At 49.4% G+C, this 20,417-nt stretch overlaps 1 protein-coding gene across 7 annotated transcripts in view; it reads right to left on the bottom strand.

The window, feature by feature from the left end:
* Positions 1-20,417, bottom strand: part of PPFIA1 (PTPRF interacting protein alpha 1) — an 85,510-nt gene that overhangs the window by 36,098 nt on the left and 28,995 nt on the right. For 4 of the 7 annotated variants that reach the window (XM_044378349.3, XM_048216128.2, XM_044378348.3 and 1 more), the window contains exons 3-14: positions 12,894-12,995; positions 12,402-12,566; positions 11,712-11,786; positions 11,258-11,359; positions 10,869-11,090; positions 9,279-9,425; positions 7,827-7,961; positions 6,704-6,778; positions 6,247-6,330; positions 3,439-3,570; positions 2,064-2,126; positions 777-856 (exon numbers count right to left, since the gene is read on the bottom strand). In XM_044378349.3, coding sequence (XP_044234284.1) covers positions 777-856; positions 2,064-2,126; positions 3,439-3,570; positions 6,247-6,330; positions 6,704-6,778; positions 7,827-7,961; positions 9,279-9,425; positions 10,869-11,090; positions 11,258-11,359; positions 11,712-11,786; positions 12,402-12,566; positions 12,894-12,995 — 1,382 coding nt within the window. The remainder of the gene's footprint in view (positions 1-776; positions 857-2,063; positions 2,127-3,438; positions 3,571-6,246; positions 6,331-6,703; positions 6,779-7,826; positions 7,962-9,278; positions 9,426-10,868; positions 11,091-11,257; positions 11,360-11,711; positions 11,787-12,401; positions 12,567-12,893; positions 12,996-20,417) is intronic. The other 3 variants (XM_044378351.3, XM_026482968.4, XM_026482967.4) reach the window with 1 other exon arrangement.

Raw genomic sequence — 20,417 nt, 5'->3', positions numbered from 1 at the left:
CCTCCTGCAGACTAAAGAGGGTCAGTCAGCTACTCCAGCAACTCTCGTTCAAGTGTGCCTCTCACGTGAGGACTGTTTCCTACAATGGGGCAAACACACCTTCAACGCCTTCGTGAGACTGACTGCACGATGAGGGGCGACCTGCGAGGCTCACGGGCCGGCTGACTCACTCCCACAGCTGACTTCGAGCTGTCCCAACAGATTCGAGGTGATTACGCATCACTCTCCTCCAGTCTCTTGAAGAGTGTAGACAACTACAAGCGCGAGGCCAAGCCCAAGAGGTGTCCCTCACAATTCTGGCCCTGCAGCCACTCCCCTGGCGACTTCAGTGGCCTTGCAAAGGGGCCTACCGCTCCCAGGTGCACAGGGCCCTCACCTGGCACACTGGGCTCCGTCCTCCTGGCCCCACACCATCAGTGCCACACTCTGGGGGCCCTCAAATTCACCTGCCCACTCACAAACTGGTCATTCCCTACCTTCCAAACCTCATCCCGTGGCTGTGAGCTTGGTCAATGACAGGACTCCCAGTCCCCTAGGTGCCCAAACCTAACCTTTCCCTCCTGCCTGCCACTAAGCTAGCTACTGGCTCCAGATGACCAAGGGCACAGTCTTGTAGACACACATCAGGCGCTAAAACAGGTGTGTGTGCACTGGTTCATGTCAGGCCCGTGGTTCTCTAGTCTGTATCTGCAGGCTGCTTCAGGTCATATGCACGGCAAAGGGAAGTGACCCTTGGCTTCATCTGGAACATCTCAGTGAACTGGTACATGTCATACCCGTGATGGAGGGGCATGCCTCTCAGTCTCGTCTGGTCTAATTCAGCTCTCAGCGCTTCCACGTTTAGGACGAGCTGATCCTACAAAACAGCAAAGGATATCCGCTGCAGCCGTCTCTTTCAGGATTCAACATGAGCTGCATCGACAGACACTTAAACACAGAGCACACACCGGTGGTCACCAGAGGGGAGGCAGCCGGGGGTGGGCATCAATGAAGGGGATGGAGGGGACGGAGGGGATGGAGGGGACAGAGGGGATGGAGGGGACGGAGGGGACGGAGGGGATGGAGGGGGCGAAGAGGTGAAGAGGTAGAAGCTTCCAGTTCACAATGATTAAGTCATGGGGATGGAAAGTGCAGCCCAGGGCAAATGGCCAGTGATCCCATAGTGACGCTGTGTGGGGACGGGTGGTGACCGCAATGGTGGTGAGCACCGTGGCTCGTACAGACTCGTGAGTCCGTGTGCTATACACCCGAAACTGACTGAACACCTTAGGTTAATGGTAAGTCAAATAAAAAATATGGAAAAATGACTTGCATCACTGTGCTCAAATGTTGAGCATAACCACAACAGGATTAATTTAGCAGTTACGAACACCCAACATTTAACTTCAAGAAATTTTCTCCAAGAGTCCTACAGTAAACTAAACACTCAGATCACCAAATTAACTTTATGAACCCTAGCGGACAAAGAGTTGTTAGGTCTCAGTCATAGCCAGGTTTGAGAGGGTCAACACCAAGCCGTTGACAATTGTTAATTTTGTAGCGAGAAGCAGAACTTTCTGGGTGCTGGGGTGAACCTTACTCACGCTCTACTGTGCAATTCTCTGTTTTGCTTTTGTCTTGCACGGAGCACCTGGCGCCCAACCTCACTTCTGCCCACGCAAAACAGTGAGCAAAACTGACAGAACTCTTAGGTCACCCCAGAGCCCGCTAGCCATGCTGCCCCACACAGTAGCCGCGTGCCGCACGCATGTCTCGGGCTGAGTAAACATTAACTTCACCGGCTTCTCCTTACGGTTGTAAATGCGGCTGCGAGAATACTTTAAATGACAGGGAGGCCAGCACCACACTAGATGAGAGGTTTACGGGAACGTTTCAGCTTTCGAATGAATCAGAAAGGACTGGAATTCTGACCCATGCTCGTGCAGGGCCTCTGTGAAGCTCTCAGCAGCGGACTGCCGCGGGGAAGCGTGACCCCCGCACACACCTGTGGCCAGTGCACCGGCCCTGAACTCCGCTCCACTCACGTATCCGCAGATCTCGGAAGGACTCGGAGAGGGACGTACCTTATCATGTTGCGCTTCTTCCAGCTGCTTCTTCGCAGTTTCAACCTCTCGCAGCAGAGAATTCTGAAAAAGGTACAGAAGTACTTTAGTGCTGGTTCTTGAAAACGTTCCACGCCACAAAGTATGGCCACACCTTTGTGTACAGTACTACGGAACACAGAAAAGGAACAGACCACAGGACCATACCAGCGAGCAAGCCCACACGCCCGCAGAGCGAATGTGGACAATCGTGTCACGTAACAGCCTTTAACAATGCGGCCGTGTAAGATTTCTTCACCGATGGATTTTCTAAATGTAAGTATGACAAGTTCATGGAGTAGGTTTATTTCAATCAGTTAAACCAGTTTGTACTAGCTTTTAGGCTTTAAAATTCATTAGTCACTTGGGAATCCTGACGTTAAGTTTCAAATGTGTAATTCAAATCTAAGATAAAAATATTCTGACATGAAGGCTGGCCCACTGATGAAGGAGCAAGTGCAGTGCGGTCTGTAATAATGCATTTCATAATGGGTTTTACGTAAAACAAATGTGTCACGTAATCAGCACTGATCACTGGTGTCTCCTAAACGAGCATGACTCCAAGGGCCAATCTTAGGGAAGATTCGGGGCCCATCTTTAGGGACACAGCCGTAGCCAGAATAGGTTTTATCAAGCTGGAATCCAACTGTCGCCATCAGTGTATCTGACATAGATTCTAGGACACTCCTTCACTCCGATTACAGCTCAAGTATTTCCATGATGACAGCAGTAAGAGCCCAGGCTCAGACTTTTTCCAAACCAGATGGAAAGAGAGAAGGCAGGAGATGGAAAAGGAGAAAGTCTGTTTTCAGCTGATTAAATCCCTTATATAACACTGGGCTCCTACCGTGTCATCTTCATAGGCGGGATAGAAACTAGCCCTTGAAGCGAGAGCATCGCGGCTGAGGGCTGGACCTAACGCACAGTCTCGTGCAGGGCTGGTCAACGAGGCCACATCCAGCCACTGCCCGGTGCTGGAAATGAAGGGTCACAGGCGCATGGCCACACCCACTTGTTACCTACAGCCTGCGGCTACTTTTGCGCTCCTCATTGACTAGCATGAGGTTATTTTACACTAGCATTCACAATTAGTAAAAGCCTACAATACTTACAGTTCTGGCCCTTTACAGACCCAGTTCACAGACTCCTGCTCTAGACTGAGAGCGATACACACACGTCGGGCAAGGACAGTCAACTCAGTGAGTGGATAACAGTCTGTCCTGTTCCCATGTCCAAGTGTAACTTCTACTTTCTGTACCCGCCGTCACCTGCTGTTCTGCCTCACTCCTCAGGAACGGCATGCGAACGCTCTCTGGGGGAGGGTGGGAGCCCCCCGGGGATGTTCGCCATGTCCCACCTTGTCTTCCAGAGCAGCCATCCTCTCTTTAAGATGAAGCTGAAGCCTCTCATTGGATTCAGAAAGAAGCTTGTCAACAGTGTCTGATAAACGCTTGTTATGTTCCTCATTCATTTTTTCTCTCTGCCTTGCCTAAGACAGAAGAAACGAAAGCTTTCAAACTTCAAGAAAAGGTAGGATCCGTAGTTTGGCTATGGATCATTGCTGCTATAAATACTGGGGTGCAGGTGCCCCTTCAGATCACTACATTTGTATCCTTTGGATAAATACCTAGTAATGCAATTGCTGGGTCATAGGGTAACTCTATTTTTAACCTTCTGAGAAACTTTCATACTGTTTTCCAGAGTGGCTGCACCCATTTGCAATCCCAACGTTGACAGATAAATGGATAAAGAAGATGTGTACACACACACACACACACACACACACACACACACACTATGGAATATTACTCAGCCACCAAAAAGAATGAAATCTTGTCATTTGCAATGACATGGACAGAACTAGATAGAGAATATTATGCTAAAGGAATTAAGTCAGTCAGAGAAAGACAAACACCATATGATGTTACTCACGTGGAATTTAAGAAACAAAACAGATGGACGTAGGGGAAGGGAGAGAAAAATAAAATAAGATGAAATCACAGAGGGAGACAAACCAGAAGAGACTCTTAATATCTAGGAAACACACTGAGGGTTGCAGGAGGGGAGGGGGTGGGGATGGGATAAGTGGGGGATGGGCATTAAGGGGGGCACGTGATGGGAGGAGCAGGGGGTGTGATGTGCAACTGATAGTCACTGACCTCTGCCTCTGAAACTAATGAATACACTCACTATATGTTAACTAAATTGAATTTAAATTTAAAGATTTTTTAAGAAGAAAAGGTATGAACAGTATTTCCAAAGTGCCAAGGACCAATGGTGTGCACTTGTGCACCAGCACCAACCACCACTTGTGCACCAGCACCAACCCAGCACCAACGTATGGGTGCAGAGAAACAGGGACAAGTGCCCCAGATCATTAATTAGAAGATCCCATTGCTTCTGTTAAACAAAGCCGCAGGAATGTCACGAGTTACTAACTCTCAGATGACCTGGGAGACACATTTACATGCAGGAACGAGCATATTTGTAAGGGGATCAGCTTATCTGCACAAGGGGGCAGGAATTTGCCTCTGTATAAACAGAAGCTTGGGTCTGGATTTGGCACGGGGGCGGGTGGGGGGGGAGGTGGAATGAATCAATTTACATAGCAGAAGATAAAGAAATCCATTCTGGAAAAAACTCAGGGGCAACAGAGACTTTCACCTGTTTTTCTTTATATTCATACATCACCTGAATGATCTGTAATGAAAACTTAGGTTCAAAGATTACAACTAATTACCTCAAGTAATTTAAAAACGTAGTGACAAAGTTGATAGGTCTGTGTTTATCAAACCATCATTCATTTCCTGGCTTAAAGACCTTGTGTTTGCCCCCATCCTGAATGAGGACAAAACCTCAGGGGTGGGAAGAGAGCATCACCTGAGCCGGGGGCGGGGGGGCGGGGGGTAGGGCTCAGGGGCTTCTCCCACGCGGAGAGCAGTAGGAACGAGCCCATAAGGAAGTGCCACAGACCGGGCAACAGTCAGTCCTCTGTGCTCCGGCCTCCTCATCTGTAACACGTGGGTGCTGGCACCTCTCTTCTTGCAAGGACGAGACAGAGCGCAGAAAATCACGCCTTGTACACAGCAACTATCATCATTTGGAAACGACCCAGCACACGCCACAAGAAGGAATCAGCGTTCGAGTATTTTTAAAGCAAAACAGCCTAAAAGTTTACTTTGAATTGCCTTAGTTATGAAAGAACCCTATCTCAACACCTGTCCTTTCAAATGACAATCCAGTCCTGAAAAGTAACGCAAGTGCATCCCTAGACAGCTGAAGTCTACTTCTCTGCCTAGGAGGCGAGTGTCGGCCTGTGTGCACACGAGTGCGTGTGTGATGGGGGCAGGGGCCGACCAACATGCAGCCCTGTGATGGGAGTCAGAATCCTCACTTCCCAGAAGCTCATGTGTGATCCTCGGCAGCCCTTGGCCGAGCACATACGTTTCTGGTGAAAACAAAATCTGATGGCCTTGAATTGATGTCCTAGGGCTGGGTGCCAGCTGCCTGGGGCCACGACCCGGTCTGTTCCCTGCTGGTTCCACACTGACATTTGAGCAACTCCTCCAGAGAAAACTCTCTGGGGATTCAACAGACACGAACCTCATCTTATCACTGCTCAATTACGGTTTTCCTCTTCTTAGGAATATCTGTCCTGACCTATGCCTTTATGCCTTGAGTGATACTTCGGTATCTTAGGATGGAGGTCGGGCCCATGACCTGAATTCGGGACCTCAATGTCATGCCCTAAGCAAGCAGACTAATGCTCTAGGACGACGTGCCTTCCCCTAAGTTTCAGGGGCCCCCAGCCAGCACCTCCAGTGTGGCTGAGAGGCACCTGTGAGATCCCACTTGCACGTGGAGCAGTTCCGCAGACAGGCTAGTCAGAGCAGGAGGATGCGGGGGTCCCTGCACCCCAGCAGCACGGCCCCTGGGGCACCAGTCTCTTCCCCCACCACCAGTGCTGACATAACCTTGTCTACGTGGCAGATGCACCCACCAGCAGACAGCTCGCAGAGGAGGCCACTAACTCTACACCCGATGGAATCGAGAAGGGGACCAGTGTCTGGGTGGGGAGAAGCAGGAAACGAGGCACCGCCTGCCCCTGCCGGAGCCCTGTGCTCAAGCAGCGCCCGGCACGTGGCCTTTCTGCTCAGACACATACCCGTTGCAGTTCCTGGTTCTTCTCCTCCAGCTGTGCCTCCATCTGACGGAGCCTCTCCTCAATGTTGCCGTGCCTCTCCTCGGCCTGCGGGCAAAAACACGGTCAGCTCCGTGGGCGCCCCCACGTCAGTGCCAGCATGCTACGCACGACCTCGGTAGCAACAAGCACCACACGCTCTTCGCGGGCTCTCCCACCGGCTGGCTCGGGATCCCCCCTCCCTCCTGGAACACACCCTGTGAGGCCTCATGCGTCACAGTGTGAAGCAGCCGGCCTCCCCGCGCCCGTGATCGAGGCCCAGCCGGTGCTGGTGACGGAGGCTGCCAGAGGAGAGGTGCTTCTCCCCAGCCCGGGCCCCGACTCCGGGGGTGGCGCTTTCTCCCCACCCTCAGACGGCCTGTGCTCAGTCAGCACGGACAGCAGAAGCAGCAAGCACCACAGAGCAATGCACACGTGCTACCTTCCTAAGCTGGGAGGTGAGTTCGAACAGTTTAGCTTCCTTAGCAGCAGAGTTTCCAGAAGACAAAAGGTCAGACTACAAGGCCGACCAGGGACAGGAGAGATGACAGGGGGAGAAAAGAAACGGAGACTTTACACGCAGATCACAAAGGAGAGGCGAGGCTCTGTTACAGCTGTTAGCAATGAACTTGCTCTAAGGAACAGTCTTGTGAGCACCCGACACCGTCGGACCGACCCAACATCAGCCCTCAAGAACAGCACCCGTGCTTGTCCTGGCCCCCTTCTCCCTGGGGCCCTCACCAAACTGGAGCCCGGTGAGATAGAGTACTCACAGCGCTCCCCCACGGGCTCCCTTGGCCGGCAACATGCTACCTCTCTGCCTGCTGGGCGCCCAGGCCCCGGAAGGCCGGACTGTCTGCTGGGATCTGTGCTTCCTCTTCCCACATGAACCTCCCGACCCCAGCACCTACTCCATCACAGCGTGACACTGCGTCCTCGCCTGCTGGCGTCCCCCCGGGGAGGGTAAGGACTAGGAGGGCAGCGCTGTGTCATGCACATGCCTAACCCGTATTTGTCGAACCCACAAATGAATTACTTAAAAATTTGTGTATTACAAATTTATTTTGATTATCTTTAAAAGAGCATAGGATTTTCCTACTTCTGGGAAAATTCTTTTTTTTTTTTTTTTTTTTTTTTTAAGTAATCTCTATACCTAAATTGGAGCTTCACCTCACAATGGTGAGATCGAGAGTTGCACGCTCCACTGGCTGAGCCAGCCAGGTGCCCCCACCCTTATTTTATCCAAAGCTTCTCTCTCGAGCTTTGAGTTGTTGACTAAAATAACTCTGAGAAGCAGTGAACCTTAGCTCAAGCCCACCGGAGACAAACAGTACACATCTGACAAAACTGGAGGCAAATTAATGTGGGGATCACAAAAAAGGGCATGATTCCTGACATTTAAAAAGCGTTCCGATCTCAAACAAAATAGCACTGAAAACAGATCTGAGCTCTTTCACGGATTTAGGCTCACTGACATGGAGAACAATAATAAATAAGGCACACGAACCAGCCACCATCAAAGTCAAAACCCCACCATCGGACCCAGGACGAAAGCCAGGCAGCACCTTGGAGAGCGCCGCGACCCTCTGCGCCAGCTCTGCCTCCACCTCGGGGAGCGTCTCCGCCTTCCTCAAAGTCTGCTGCAGCTTTTGCTCGGCCAGCTCCAGGCGCTCTTGTAACTGGCGGTTTTTATCCTCAGTCTAGGAAATGAAGGCAAAGCATCAAAATGTAGCCAATCTTCTATTTTTAATAAAATGAAACAAAATCTAAATGCAGAGATCTACTAAATTAGTTCTGACAGAAGCCAACTGTTTTGGTAGCTGCTTCAGAGTAAAATTTTTCTTCCTGAGAGGAATATACACCCACTCTCTTGGGCTTGAGTTCAATGTGCAAAACACCTCTTGCCAAAGTATTGCTCTTCTTAAACGTCTTCAACGAAGTCTTTTTAAAAAGGAAAGAGTTCCCATGCACTAAAGAAAAACCATATTCTGTAGAAGCTTGCTCATTCTTCTTGACATCTTAAGGAAAGAAGGGTTCAGTCCTAACCCTTCTTAAAAAACACTCAGACTCCTTGTCTTTCGCAGGCCGTGGCGTGTGAGCCACAACAGAGCTCACACCTCCTTTGAAATACAGACCTTCTAGGAGTATGTACGCCTAATGAAATGCTAGTCAAGTTATTTTCGTAAATGTATAATTATTCTTAAAAACATGTTCTCATTCTAAAAAAAATTTTTTTCAATGAAGAAAATTTAGACTTTTTTAAAAAGAAATTTTAAAAATCATGTAGAGGCTGAGGTTCCTGAGAGGCAAACATCTGCTTACGTGCAGCCTCCTTTCTTCCGTGTGAGCCTATCTCCGTGTTTATACACAACCTCAGAAGATCCGTCACACTGTACGCAGTATTTTGTCATCTTCCTTCTACGGTCATTATTTGGGACATCTTACGTGCTCTTAAATAGCATTCCACAACATAATTTTTAATGGCTTCCTAGTATTTTACTTTTTATTATTACCTTGGGTCTAATGATACACTTTACAACATACCAGACAAACTCACTTTGTTTCCAAGAGGCTGGATTTGGTTTTCCTGTTTAACTCTGGCTGACCTGAGACTACCAGGCAGAGAAGCCAGCACGGCTTCCCAAACCACAGGAGGCTCCCGTCCGCACGACAGACTGCATTTCTACACCTGCCATTCACCCCCATCCCAGGTACCAACAAAAGTGGCCAACTGCCTCCATGCTCTCAGCCACTCCCTCCGCCTTTGGTAAAAATGCTAACAAGCAACAGATTAACGAACAATGAAAACAAAACTGAAGAAAGAATCGAGGTTACATAAAATCCTAAATAATTAAACACTTGCAAGTTGAAGTAACCCACATTCTTAAACATAATTTTCTAAGATCATGAAAACTTTACATTGACACTTGACTTCCAACATGAAAGTCACAGGAGAAAGGTCTTCAACTTCATCAGTAATTAATAAAAGTCGAACGAAGTTCAACAAAAGCCTCTACCTGCCGATGCATAGAGTCTTTATTTGCAATCTCATTTTCAAGTTTATCGTTAAGGTCGTGCACAGAGGTGGCTTCGCGCTGTGCCGCGAGGTAGCGTTTTTCAAGAGTAGTGATCCTCTCTTCCATGTCCTCCTTCTGGGCCATGGCCTACATCAAGTAATTCAAAGGGAAAAAAGGCAAATAATTAATGTATGACACTTTAATATACTCCAGACACAAAAACTGGACTAAATCCTAATTTTTAAATCAAACATAAAATCAGTGTCCTCAAAATTGAGAGAGATGCCAACTGTCTCCAATATGAATGAAAATATATTTACCTCAAATATCCCAAGTATTCCCCTACACGACCAGTAAAGACTCAGCTGTCTTAATACTACGTCTGGCCACTCAGTTTACCAAGCTTACTCTTTCCTACATGATGTTAACCAAAGAAACGTGGAATCAAATATCCCGACATTGCAAGGATGCCAGGAGCTGAAGGTGTGAGTAATGAAGGCACAGCCTCTACTGGCCCCCGATAAAGTGGGCTTTCCACAGAGCAGGGAGTGGCCTCGCAACAGACATATCAGTGAGACACAGCTCTCATCTCCCTGGGTAAAAGCTAGATGAAATCTCATCCAATCACCACAAAACTGAAGCAATACTATTAACAAATGATATAACTGGAAGAAACCTTCGGAAGTCTAATCCTGCAGCAAATTCTATCACAGGGTATCTGATACTGAAAGTGGGCCTAGAACTTTCTGCCTCTGCCCTTCCTGTCCCCCACCCTTAAGATTCATCTTAGGTTCCTCCCTGTTTACTAAGGAATTTACGTCAGCAAAGTCTTAATACTAAAAGTGATGAGTCTTAAAGAAAGAATTTCAAAATTCTCTGCATATTAAACTCTGCTGCAGAATCTCCTATCCTTGCCAAAGAATAACAGAACTAAGTAGGTTATATTATTTCTGCAAATATTTTTCTTTGTTTTAAACTCTTACGTGAAATTACGCACGCTAAGTTACTACACAGAAGTAAGCCTGTGCATCCACACTCAAGAGTGTGAAAGGGTCTTCCTGCAGTGGGGGTGGGGGTGGGGGGCGCCTGTCAGCTACAAAGGACAGCTTAGAGTGACAGGAGGGGGTGCCAGAGAAAGTATCCTGCCCTTCACCTGTTTTTGTAAACATGACTAGATTCTTATAAATCACTGCACACGTAGAAATGTCTGCCAGAAACGAGTGTATGTCTACATGTCTGTACAGCATGATCCTGATGACCCAAGGGTGAGCAAATCCCACTCTCATGGTGTGTCTCACCGCCGATGTTCAAGAGCACGTGACTTTTCTGGGAGCAGGTGGTCAGAAAGCCAGCTAGCACCGTTCCCTCGGCACAGCCGAGAGGGGAGGCCCACATCACTGTCGGTGAACTAGCAGCACAACAGATACGACGTGTCCCAGCTTACATGTGTACCAGAATGAAACGTGAACCTGACGAAGAATAAATGCAGAGAGCCGGACTCTGCAGAGGGTAGATGTCCACACACAAGGGTCCCACCAAACACCCCACATTCAGTTCAATGACAGCGCGGCAACGTCTACTGTCACTCACTTCACGAACATCCCGCTGCAGTTTCGTGTTCACTTCCTCAGACTTGATGAGGTCCTTCCTAGCGGTGTCCAGGTCCTCCTCCAGCTCCGCCACGTGACTGGAGAGGGCGGCCAGGCGCTCCTTCATCTGGCTCTGCTCCTTTGACTGCTTATCTATGATGTCCTGGAGCTCGATGACTTTGGCAAGGTCTTCCTCGTGGCTTAAAGAACCGTCAGAAGATCTCTGGTGGAGGAAAAAATCCTTAAATAGCCTTGTTTGGTGAGCCAGGGAACAGAGCACTTCCCGGAAAGAATCAAGTCCCACGATCTATGCTGGCTGTCGGCTCCCGCCACTCTTGGGAGCACGCAGAGGACATCAGGGAAAGACAGAGAGAAAGCCCAAGGACTTGCCTTTCCATTCGTGCTTGGAGTATTTTCTTGTTCGTGGTTCATGTCAAGCACTCCATCGGTTAGTGTTTTTTTCTGATTATTCTGTTCTTTAAGAATCATTAGCTAAAACCAAAGAATTAAATATGAGGGTGAAGAGATAAAGAGAAACTTCTCTCAGAAAGATGCAAGTACAAGCTGTAAACACAGGACGGGGGAGAATACACGGCAATGTTGTCTAGCCTGAATACAACTAGGTCAACAACTAGGTCAGTGCTCTCGACTGGACGAGGGGAACGAAAGGGACCGTGTGACTCGGCAGTAAGAGCCTCGTGTGCTGGTCACCGGAGTGGCCCGGGAGGTCAGAAAGACCAGTGACACCTGATGGCCAGCACTGCAGGCTTCATACTTCTTACAAAAACAAGGGATAAAAATTAGAACTCCTCTAATCAAATCCTCTGGCGATTTACGGACTTACCTCTTTGTGTGTAGCCCCCAGTTCTTCTTCTAACAAACTACACCTTTCGAGTGCTACTCGTAGCCGCTCCCTCACCTGGAAACAGAGGGGTTGAGTATGTGTGTGTGTGTATTTAATTACTTCTTAATGTACAGTTACCCTCGGGTCCCATTCGCTTAAGGTAACATGACAGGATGGCCTCAATGTTTTTCACTGATGTTAATACCAAGAAAACTGGCTTGTTGGGGCACCTGGGTGGCTCAGCCGTTAAGCGTCTGCCTTCGGCTCAGGTCATGAGCCCAGGGTCCTGGGATCGAGCCCCACACTGGGCTCCCTGCTCAGCAGGGCGTCTGCTTCTCCCTCTCCCTCTGCCCCCCTCCAAACACACTCATGCGCCCTCTTTCAAATATAAATAAGATCTTTAAAAAAAAAAACTTGCTTTGTAACAGTTTTAAATTTTACATTTGAGAGACATCTTCCCCTAAATAAGTTATATCATCCCAATTCTTAATGGCAAATCAATATACAGAATATAATAAATCTTTACACATTTACACCAACTGCTACTTTTTAACCACACAGAAGTCTGTCTTCTTACAGAAAGTGTTTACAGGAACTCGAAAAGGTTAAACACGAACTGCAGTCACACACACGCACGAAGTGTGTCTGACACAGCGTGTGCACACTGAGAACTGCTGGGGCTCAAGGCACCTTTTCGTCCAGAGCTTTGTGGTGCTCGAACAAGGACTTCAGTGCTTTGAGCACCTCCACCTCGCTGGACACGCCCGCCGGGGACTGCGCCTGCCGCTTCACCACCGTCATCCGCAGGGACCGCTCGTGCCTGGACACGAGGCACTCCAAATGCTCCAGCAGCAGCTGGTGGGACAGGCCAAGGCAGAACCATGTTAAAAGAGCACTTGCAATGTCAAACCTTAATCTGGGGCAAAAACCCTTTTTAATAGTATGCTAGACCAAACGTGAATCCCTTCAATTCAGTCTAAAATTAAAGAGCCTCCCTCTTAAACGAGTTAAAATAGCGTTAATTCTCATCACGACTCATCAGTCAGGGTCGACTCCACGGGGAAGTGCCGACAAGCTGTCTAAAAGCAGACCGAGCGGACAGGACCCGAAGTGCAAAGACAGCAACAGTGCTCCCAGGCAACTCTCAGCCAGCGCTCCAATAGCAAGAATGCACCTACTGACCCTGGTGTTGTTTCTTTCCGCCTTCAGTTCCGCGATCTCTTCCTCTCTCTCCAGGAGCTGCTCCCTGCAGACGTTGAGCTCCTTAGTAAGTGCTGCGAACTCCTGGGGGCAACAAAAACGGAGGGAGACGGGGGTCTTTAGCCTCCGCGGCTCTCCCCAGCCCACGCAGACTGCCCTGCCCTGCACCTGTCTGCCACCCCAGAGCCCCGCACGCACATAACCCCCTCCTCATGACCTGAGTCCCAGGTATTTTCCCAAGCATGGGGCCTGACACCCAAGGCGAGAGAGACATTTTCAGGTGACTTGCAGATATGCAACTCAGAACCTCTCCTGAGGGGAGAACGCCAGGCCAAGAAGGCCACTGTTCGTCCCCAGCCTCCTGTCCTAAGTCAGCTCCTGCCTGTGAAGACCACAGGGCTTAGAACAGCCCCGGGAAGAGGCTGACAGCACCCAAAACCTGGTCTGTTAGCCCGAACTGGCTCAGAATAGACCATATAAAATGGACTTTTCACAAATGTTGGTAGGCCTCTTGAAGAAAGGGACAGCTGAAGATTTTTCTCTGTAGTCAAACAGAGAACTTTCTAGAGGAAGTATCACTGAGGTGATGCTGGGGTCCCCCCACTCTGCTGTGGGGTCGCTCTCCCGCAATCCTGAGCGCGCCCTGGGACATGACACACAGGCAGGGTCCAAGGAAGTGAACACACACCCTCTGGTCAGTTTTTCCTCTCAAGTAAGTAACATGCTCTGCCAATGAATCTCCGTATTTTAAGAATTTTCTTTTCAAAGAACAAAGGAGGAAATAAAGGTTCACTTAACAATCTGACATTCAAAATACAGAAAGTGGTTAATTTGAGCAATTCTAGAAAATCAATTTACAAACAAGTGGCATACTTAAGGTTCATTCATAAATTAACCCATTGCCACTCAAAGGGAACTTGACCATGGAACATACAGCATCCCCTGCGATCCGACTTCACAAAGCTGGCCCACAAAAGCCTATTGAGCCATGATACAGAACCGAAACAGAGCTGACCCGTGAACAACACAGGCTTCCACTGTGCAGGTCCACTTCTATCTGGATTTTTTTCAATAAATACACTGGAAAATTTTCTGGATCTGCAACAATATGAAAAAACTGGCAGATAAACTGAGTAGCCTAGAAATGTCAGAAAATTAAGAAAGGGGCACCTGGGTGGCTCAGTCGGTTAAGCATCTGCCTTCAGTTCAGGTCACAGTCCTGGAGTCCTGGGATGGAGCCCCATGTTGGGCTCCCTGCTCAGCGGGGAGTTTGCTTCTCCCTCTCCCTCTGCTCCCTTGCTCCTGGCTCTCTCTCTTGCTCGCGCTCTATCTCAAATAAATAAAATCTCTAAAAAACTAAAAAAAACATGTCATAAATGTATAAAATATATACAGGGACTAGCCTGTTTTATCATTTGCTGCCATAAAACATATGCAAATCTACTAGAAAACGTTAAAATGTACCCAAACATCTGCATGCACACACTCGCAGTGCCATACACGGTGCCCTTCGCAGCCAAGAGAAGCGTAAAAACATGTGGAGCTGGTATTAAGCCCTCACTGCATGAACGTAAGCATGGGGCGTGCTGCACCAGCGTGTCGCTCCATGCCGCCTCCTGTCACTACTGAGGCAAGCTCAAGCGCGGCAGGAATCCGCTAACAACGCCGGGACGCTCATCCTCTCCCATAAGCCGTCCCGTTCTCCGATAAACTGCATACCGCAGTAGAAAGTGATTTCCTGTGGTACCTGCCTATTTTTGGGTGTGCTTCCTGCAACACCATAAACCTTGAGTAACACCTTGGGACCCATACGAAGTGCCACTCAGCAGTGCTGCTGCGAGCGCTCCCAAAAAGCAGAGACAAGTCAAGGCGTCACAAGAACAAGGTGAACTGCTTGACGCGTACGGCAGACTGAGGTCTGCAGCTGCGGCCGCCCACCGCTCAAGAGAAAAGAACCCAGGTAATTCATGAAGTTGTCGCCGCAGCTACCCTGGCAGATGCAAAAACCTTCCACTGTGTGTGAAATCCCTTTTCGTCTGTACTGAAGATGCAGCCTTTCTGTGCAAGCGGGACTGCTATAGAAAGGTATATGTACAGACTCCAGTACGAATTTTCAAAAAGGGGGGAGGTCATTATGTGACAACTTAGAGCCAAAGGAAGGTGATGGGTCTAAAGCTGCAGAATTTCAACGCCAGGGAAAGATGGTTTGGTAATTTTATAAAGATGTTTGGCTTTAACACATGTCAAGGTAACGGGAGAAGCAACTTCTCCCATCAAGAGGAAGCAGACGATCCCCAGACAGCGCTGACAGAATCACCGAGAAGCTGGAACTAAGGGAACGCTGCGTGCCGACTATACTTCAAACGAGAAGTGGAGAGGAGGGGAGGGAAAATCACTGACGGCAGGACATCTGCCCGCACAGGTTTTTCACACACAGGGAGAAAGCGCCACGAAGGACACGTATTCAGGAGGAAGGCGGGAGGGGGTGACTAGCCAGTGCACGTGCGGAGGCAGTCAGGTTTGTGATCCAGCCGGCCGGATCTAGGAAGCTGACCCTGGGCTTGATGGGAAGACACAGACACCAGCAGCCAGTCCTTCGGCTGTGCAACAAGGAGGCCTGGACAACCAGAACCCTTTCTCTGGATCAGTTCCAGCGATGCTTTGTCCCTCAACTTTGGAAGTACCCTGACAATAAGGGACTGCCTTTTAATGCTCTTCTGACATTGGACAACATCCTGGCCACCTAGAACCCTGTGAGCTCGACACCGAACACGTCCAGGTGGCCCACGGACCCTGGAGCACAAGGTCTCTAATGCAGCCTGTGGATCGGGGGCCGTGAGGACCTGCAAGGCTCATTACACATGATCCTTTACCAAAAGGACGGTCAACACTACGAAAGTGAACCACAACAGAGAGAACACCTTGAAGTCTGGAAGGATTACACCACTGAAGACGCCGCTGATGTGACAGGAAATGTCGTGAAAGCCATCAAGACCAAAACAATCAACTCCTGCTGGAGAAAATGGCCCAAATGTTGGGCATGATCCTACAGGATTTACGACACAGCCAATGAGGGAGATGATGAAAGAGACTGTGGATACGGCAAAAAAGCTGGGGGATGAAGGGTTTCGAGATGTGGATCTCGGAGAAATTCAAGGGCTCACAGATGTCACCCCAGAGGAGTTAAGAGAGGATGACACGACGGAGATGAAAGCTTCCGAACCAGCGCCAGGGGGCGGGGGGGGTGTGAGAAAGGAGACTCAGAAGACACCGTGCCAGAAAACACAGTGACATGAGGTACTCTGGAGAGGGCCTGGCTTGTTCCAGACTGTTCTTGACTTCTTGTACCACGTGGGCCCATCCATGGGTCCACTGAAGCCAAAGCCCATGGCGGAAGTACTGGCGACGTTTACAACAACATTTGTAGAGAAAGGAAGAGACACAACGTCAGACAGAAACGTACTTCCGGAAGGTGACACCAGGTGCACCTGCCTCGCCCGAGACGGCAAGAGCAGCCCTCCTCTGCCTCCGTGGCCGACTCCACGGGAAGACGACGAGGATGAGGGCTTCAGGATGACCCACCTCCCCCTAACAGACGGTACAGACCATCGCAGCGCATGGACCCTCACCTGCTGGGCACGCACATCGAGGGCGTGTGCAGCCAGGCTGCGTGAGATGCCTGTGTGCCGCCGTCACCTATGCCCTCACCATGAAGAGCTGTGTGTTCGAGGCTTGTACGCAAGTGGACAGCCCATCCTCACACGGGGAAAAAGTGAGCGAGAGTTAGCATAAAACTCATCACGTGCCAGTTGTTTTATAACTTTCCTTTCAGAGCATTACCTCACAGAATGCCTCTCTCATTGCAGAAAACGTGTATCAGCCTATTACCGCAATTGTTTTTTTAAAAGAATATAACGACGTTTCCAATCCTCCATTATGAGTATGTCTGTAATACTACAGGCTGTAAAAGTTTTATAACAACTCATTCATTAGTGGACAGGCAAGGCTGTGACAAAGAAACCTGCTGATCACGCGAGGCCACCCCAGAGCAGTCACACATAGTGACGCAAGAGTCGTTAGACCTGTAAAGAAACGGGAACCTCTCACACCATCTTCTCATTTCCGATGTCTGGTGTTAGTAATACTGGGACATCTGCGGTGCTGCTGCAGGCACTAAGTCATCTTGCACACAGACGACACACTTAGCTATCCATGCAGCTCAGTGCTGTCCATGTATTTTCCTTGTAATTGTCTTAAAATTTTTTCTCTAGAATGAAAGTATTAACTGAGTGTTCGTGTTGCCAGTAAGGCTTCTGGTCAACAGAACGGTATCAGTAGTTCCGTTTGGGGGAGCCCAAAGTTAGACTCAGATTTGTGACTGTGGGCAGGTCAGCACCCCTAACCCCCAGCTGTCCATGGGTCAACTGTACTCATCCATGGGGAATGAAAAGAACCAGGCAGTACTGTTATAATCAACAACAGAAAAGAGTAAAATTGAACATTTTCTCTTGAAAGCAGTTATTTCAGGGGGACAAACTGAAGGGGTGGGGAGGCAGGTAATTTACAGAGCCTGTGAGCATTTTCACGGGTATAATAAGCTAATGGTCATTTTCTCTAATCTACCTTCTAAATCAGAGTTTCTTCTTCAAAAACCCCCAACTGTGGGTCATCAGCTTCTAGCTTCACAGCATGAAAAGCCCTACACATCTGCTCCCCGAATTACACATAATAACAACTATTCAAAGCCTCCAAAACCATCCAATGACATACAACAAATGAAGAAACATCTATGCAAAAAAATCCACAAAAATTCAGGTACAATTCCTAGGAAGGAGCCAGAATTTGACTGGTTTAGTTAGTAGAGACATTTATACCCAGAGCATTGTTGAAAACAACAGAGCAACTGGCCGGCAACAAGCTGGGGGGGGGGGGGTTGTCTCGCAGCTAAGAGTGGTCACCCAGGGGGACTTGCCTAGGGGCGAGGGCCTTCAGTGAAATCATCCAGCTATTCAATAAACTGGCTGCAATGTTAAATTTATTTTATATATATTTCGCCACGATTCCCTGACACACACACACACACACACACACACACACACACACACACACACAGCACTCTTTGCAGACAAGGCTGTTCCCGCTACAGAACACAGACAACTCTTTACTTCAGTATTTCAAGGCAGAGCCACAAACACAAAGAAATGACAGTAAAACATTAAATGAGAATAACCCAAACGTGTCCTCAAACCTGACAAAGGTTGTGTTGAGTGCTGCTGGACTGTCTCAGAGACCCAACGGGCAGCACTGGGAGGAGGGACCGCGGCAGGGAAGGGGGGAGGGGCGGGGGAAGCCCTGTTCTCCCATCAGGTCCGCTCTTTCTTGAGCTACAGAGATTCCTTTCCTATGTGCCAAAGTTAATTCGGCCAAATGCTTTGATTTTCACCTCCTCCAGTAAATAACTAGCTGACCTAACGTTGAGAGATTTGCATCTAATCATCGAGATCTTGTATCAGAAAATACTGTTCGTGTTGTAGGTGAAAGAGAACCTGACCCAAACCAGTCTCAGTGAGAGCTGCGATCACTCACGTGGCGGGCAAATCCAAGGGGGGCTGGCTGCAGACTTGCTGGGCCAGAGCCTCGGATTTTATTTGGTCGCCTCGTCCCCTGGCGCAGCAGTCTAGGTCAATTCACTAATTCGCTGATTATGTCCGGTCCAAAGTTTATCGTGCTAGCCAAACCTTCTTCACATACTAGATTTTAGATTGTTTTCTGTCATGCCCTCCTTCCCTTGTTTCACTTCTGTTTCTGTTTTATCATTTCCTGTTTCTCTTCAGGGATGTTCATTTATCTGTTTAAGCATTTAAACAGACTTATTTTGACAGTTTTGCCAGACTGCAGACGGAGTAAATGCATACTTCCGTAAGGTGCAGACTCTGGGAGCTGCAGGATCTGGTTTCCAGCTCAGCTTGAGGAGGTCCTCCTGCTGGCACTTCCCTCCCTGCCTAGTGTCCTTCCCTCCCCGCCTAGTGTCCAGCGACTGCCCTCCGAGCTTTCCAAGGCCTCAGGCCAGAACTAGCTTTCCACGGTGACTGAGGGTTCCTGCTGCCTCTTCCTTACGGGTGGTGTGGATCCTGTGAGAGAGTCACTGGACACTGTGGCCCAGCCCAGGTATTGCTTCCTACCCTCCGAGGCCCGCAACTTCCTATAAAGCCCCAATGTACTGGGGACAGTGCACTGGGGACCTTACGTGGGACGCCTCATCTAAACCCAGCTCCAAACAGGAGTCTGATTTTAGTTCTAATTACTCTGGACACATTAGTTCCTGTTACCCCAACCTGCAGGAGCCAAGTTTCCTATTGCCCCTGCGTGCTTGGTGCTTGGAGCGCAGCAGGCCAGGGAACCCAGCCAACTCATGCTTACCACGCTGGGTTTCTATTCTGTTTCCGTACTGAAGGGTATTTTTCTCTTGTGGGGGCCTGACTATATATATCGGTTTACTTGTTTCTCTATTTAAATTTTACCTTTGCACTGCTGTTTGGAGATGAGTTGTGTCCAAGAGTGAGTTTACACTGCCATCCTGACCAGAAGCCACAGTTCATTCCAGGGATGGCTGCATACCCACTCCAGCGGAACACCAGACAGGCGAGCCCGGCCCCTCTTCAGGGTGCTGCCGCAGGACAGACAGATAAGCTAGCAGGCACCTCAGTGTGGTCAGTGCTCCAAGTGAGAAATGCCCAGACTACCATGGGAGCGGCGTGGAGGTCATCTATGATGGGAGGCGGACACGGGCTCCAAAGGTCTGCCAAAGGAGAGGCGTCGCAGTTGAATTCAGAACAGGAACAGCTACCTGGTAGGTGACAGCCTTTTCACAAAAGCACAAAGGTATCTGGTAGCGGAGAAGGGCGTCAGTGGGCTGCAGCCCAGGCAGTGTGCGGGAATGGGTAAGGGAGGCTGGGTGTGGACAGAGACCAGACAGAAGGCCCCTGCGCACTACAGTGGGGAGTCCGGATTTTATCCCTAAGGCTCTGGGAGTCGTCCATCTACAGACTTTGAGGGCCCTGAACAGGGAGCCCAGGCGGTGCTCGACACAAAGGGTGTACTCAGAAGGGTTTGCGGAGTCAACATAAGGCCCCGGGAGCAGTGCTAGAGTGGGGCTGGAGGAAGAGGTGAACAGTGAGAAGCCAGCTCGGAGCCGGCAGCTGGAGAGCTGCCATGGCCCCGGGAGAAATGAGGGTCTGAATCAAGACCCGTGGTAGAGAGCTGCAGGCCAAGAAAGAGTTCTCAAAACAGGACACTAACCAAGACGCCACGCCACTTGCCGTGCCCTTCATCAGTTTTGAAGGATCCCCTGTATTGGGGGGGTAAGGAGACCCATTGGGTACTGCCATAATGCAGGGAGGTGGGCGGGTCTGGACAGGTTGCACAATGGAGCCTGCGGAGGGATCTGAGATGGAGCCTGCGGAGGGATCTGAGAGAGAGCAAGGCCCAGGAGGACTCCAAGAGTTC

This window comes from Ursus arctos, unplaced genomic scaffold (genome assembly GCF_023065955.2).
Source record: "Ursus arctos isolate Adak ecotype North America unplaced genomic scaffold, UrsArc2.0 scaffold_23, whole genome shotgun sequence".
Lineage (NCBI taxonomy): Eukaryota > Metazoa > Chordata > Mammalia > Carnivora > Ursidae > Ursus > Ursus arctos.
Note: the sequence above shows the minus strand (reverse complement) of the source record. Positions and strands in the feature narration are given on the sequence as shown.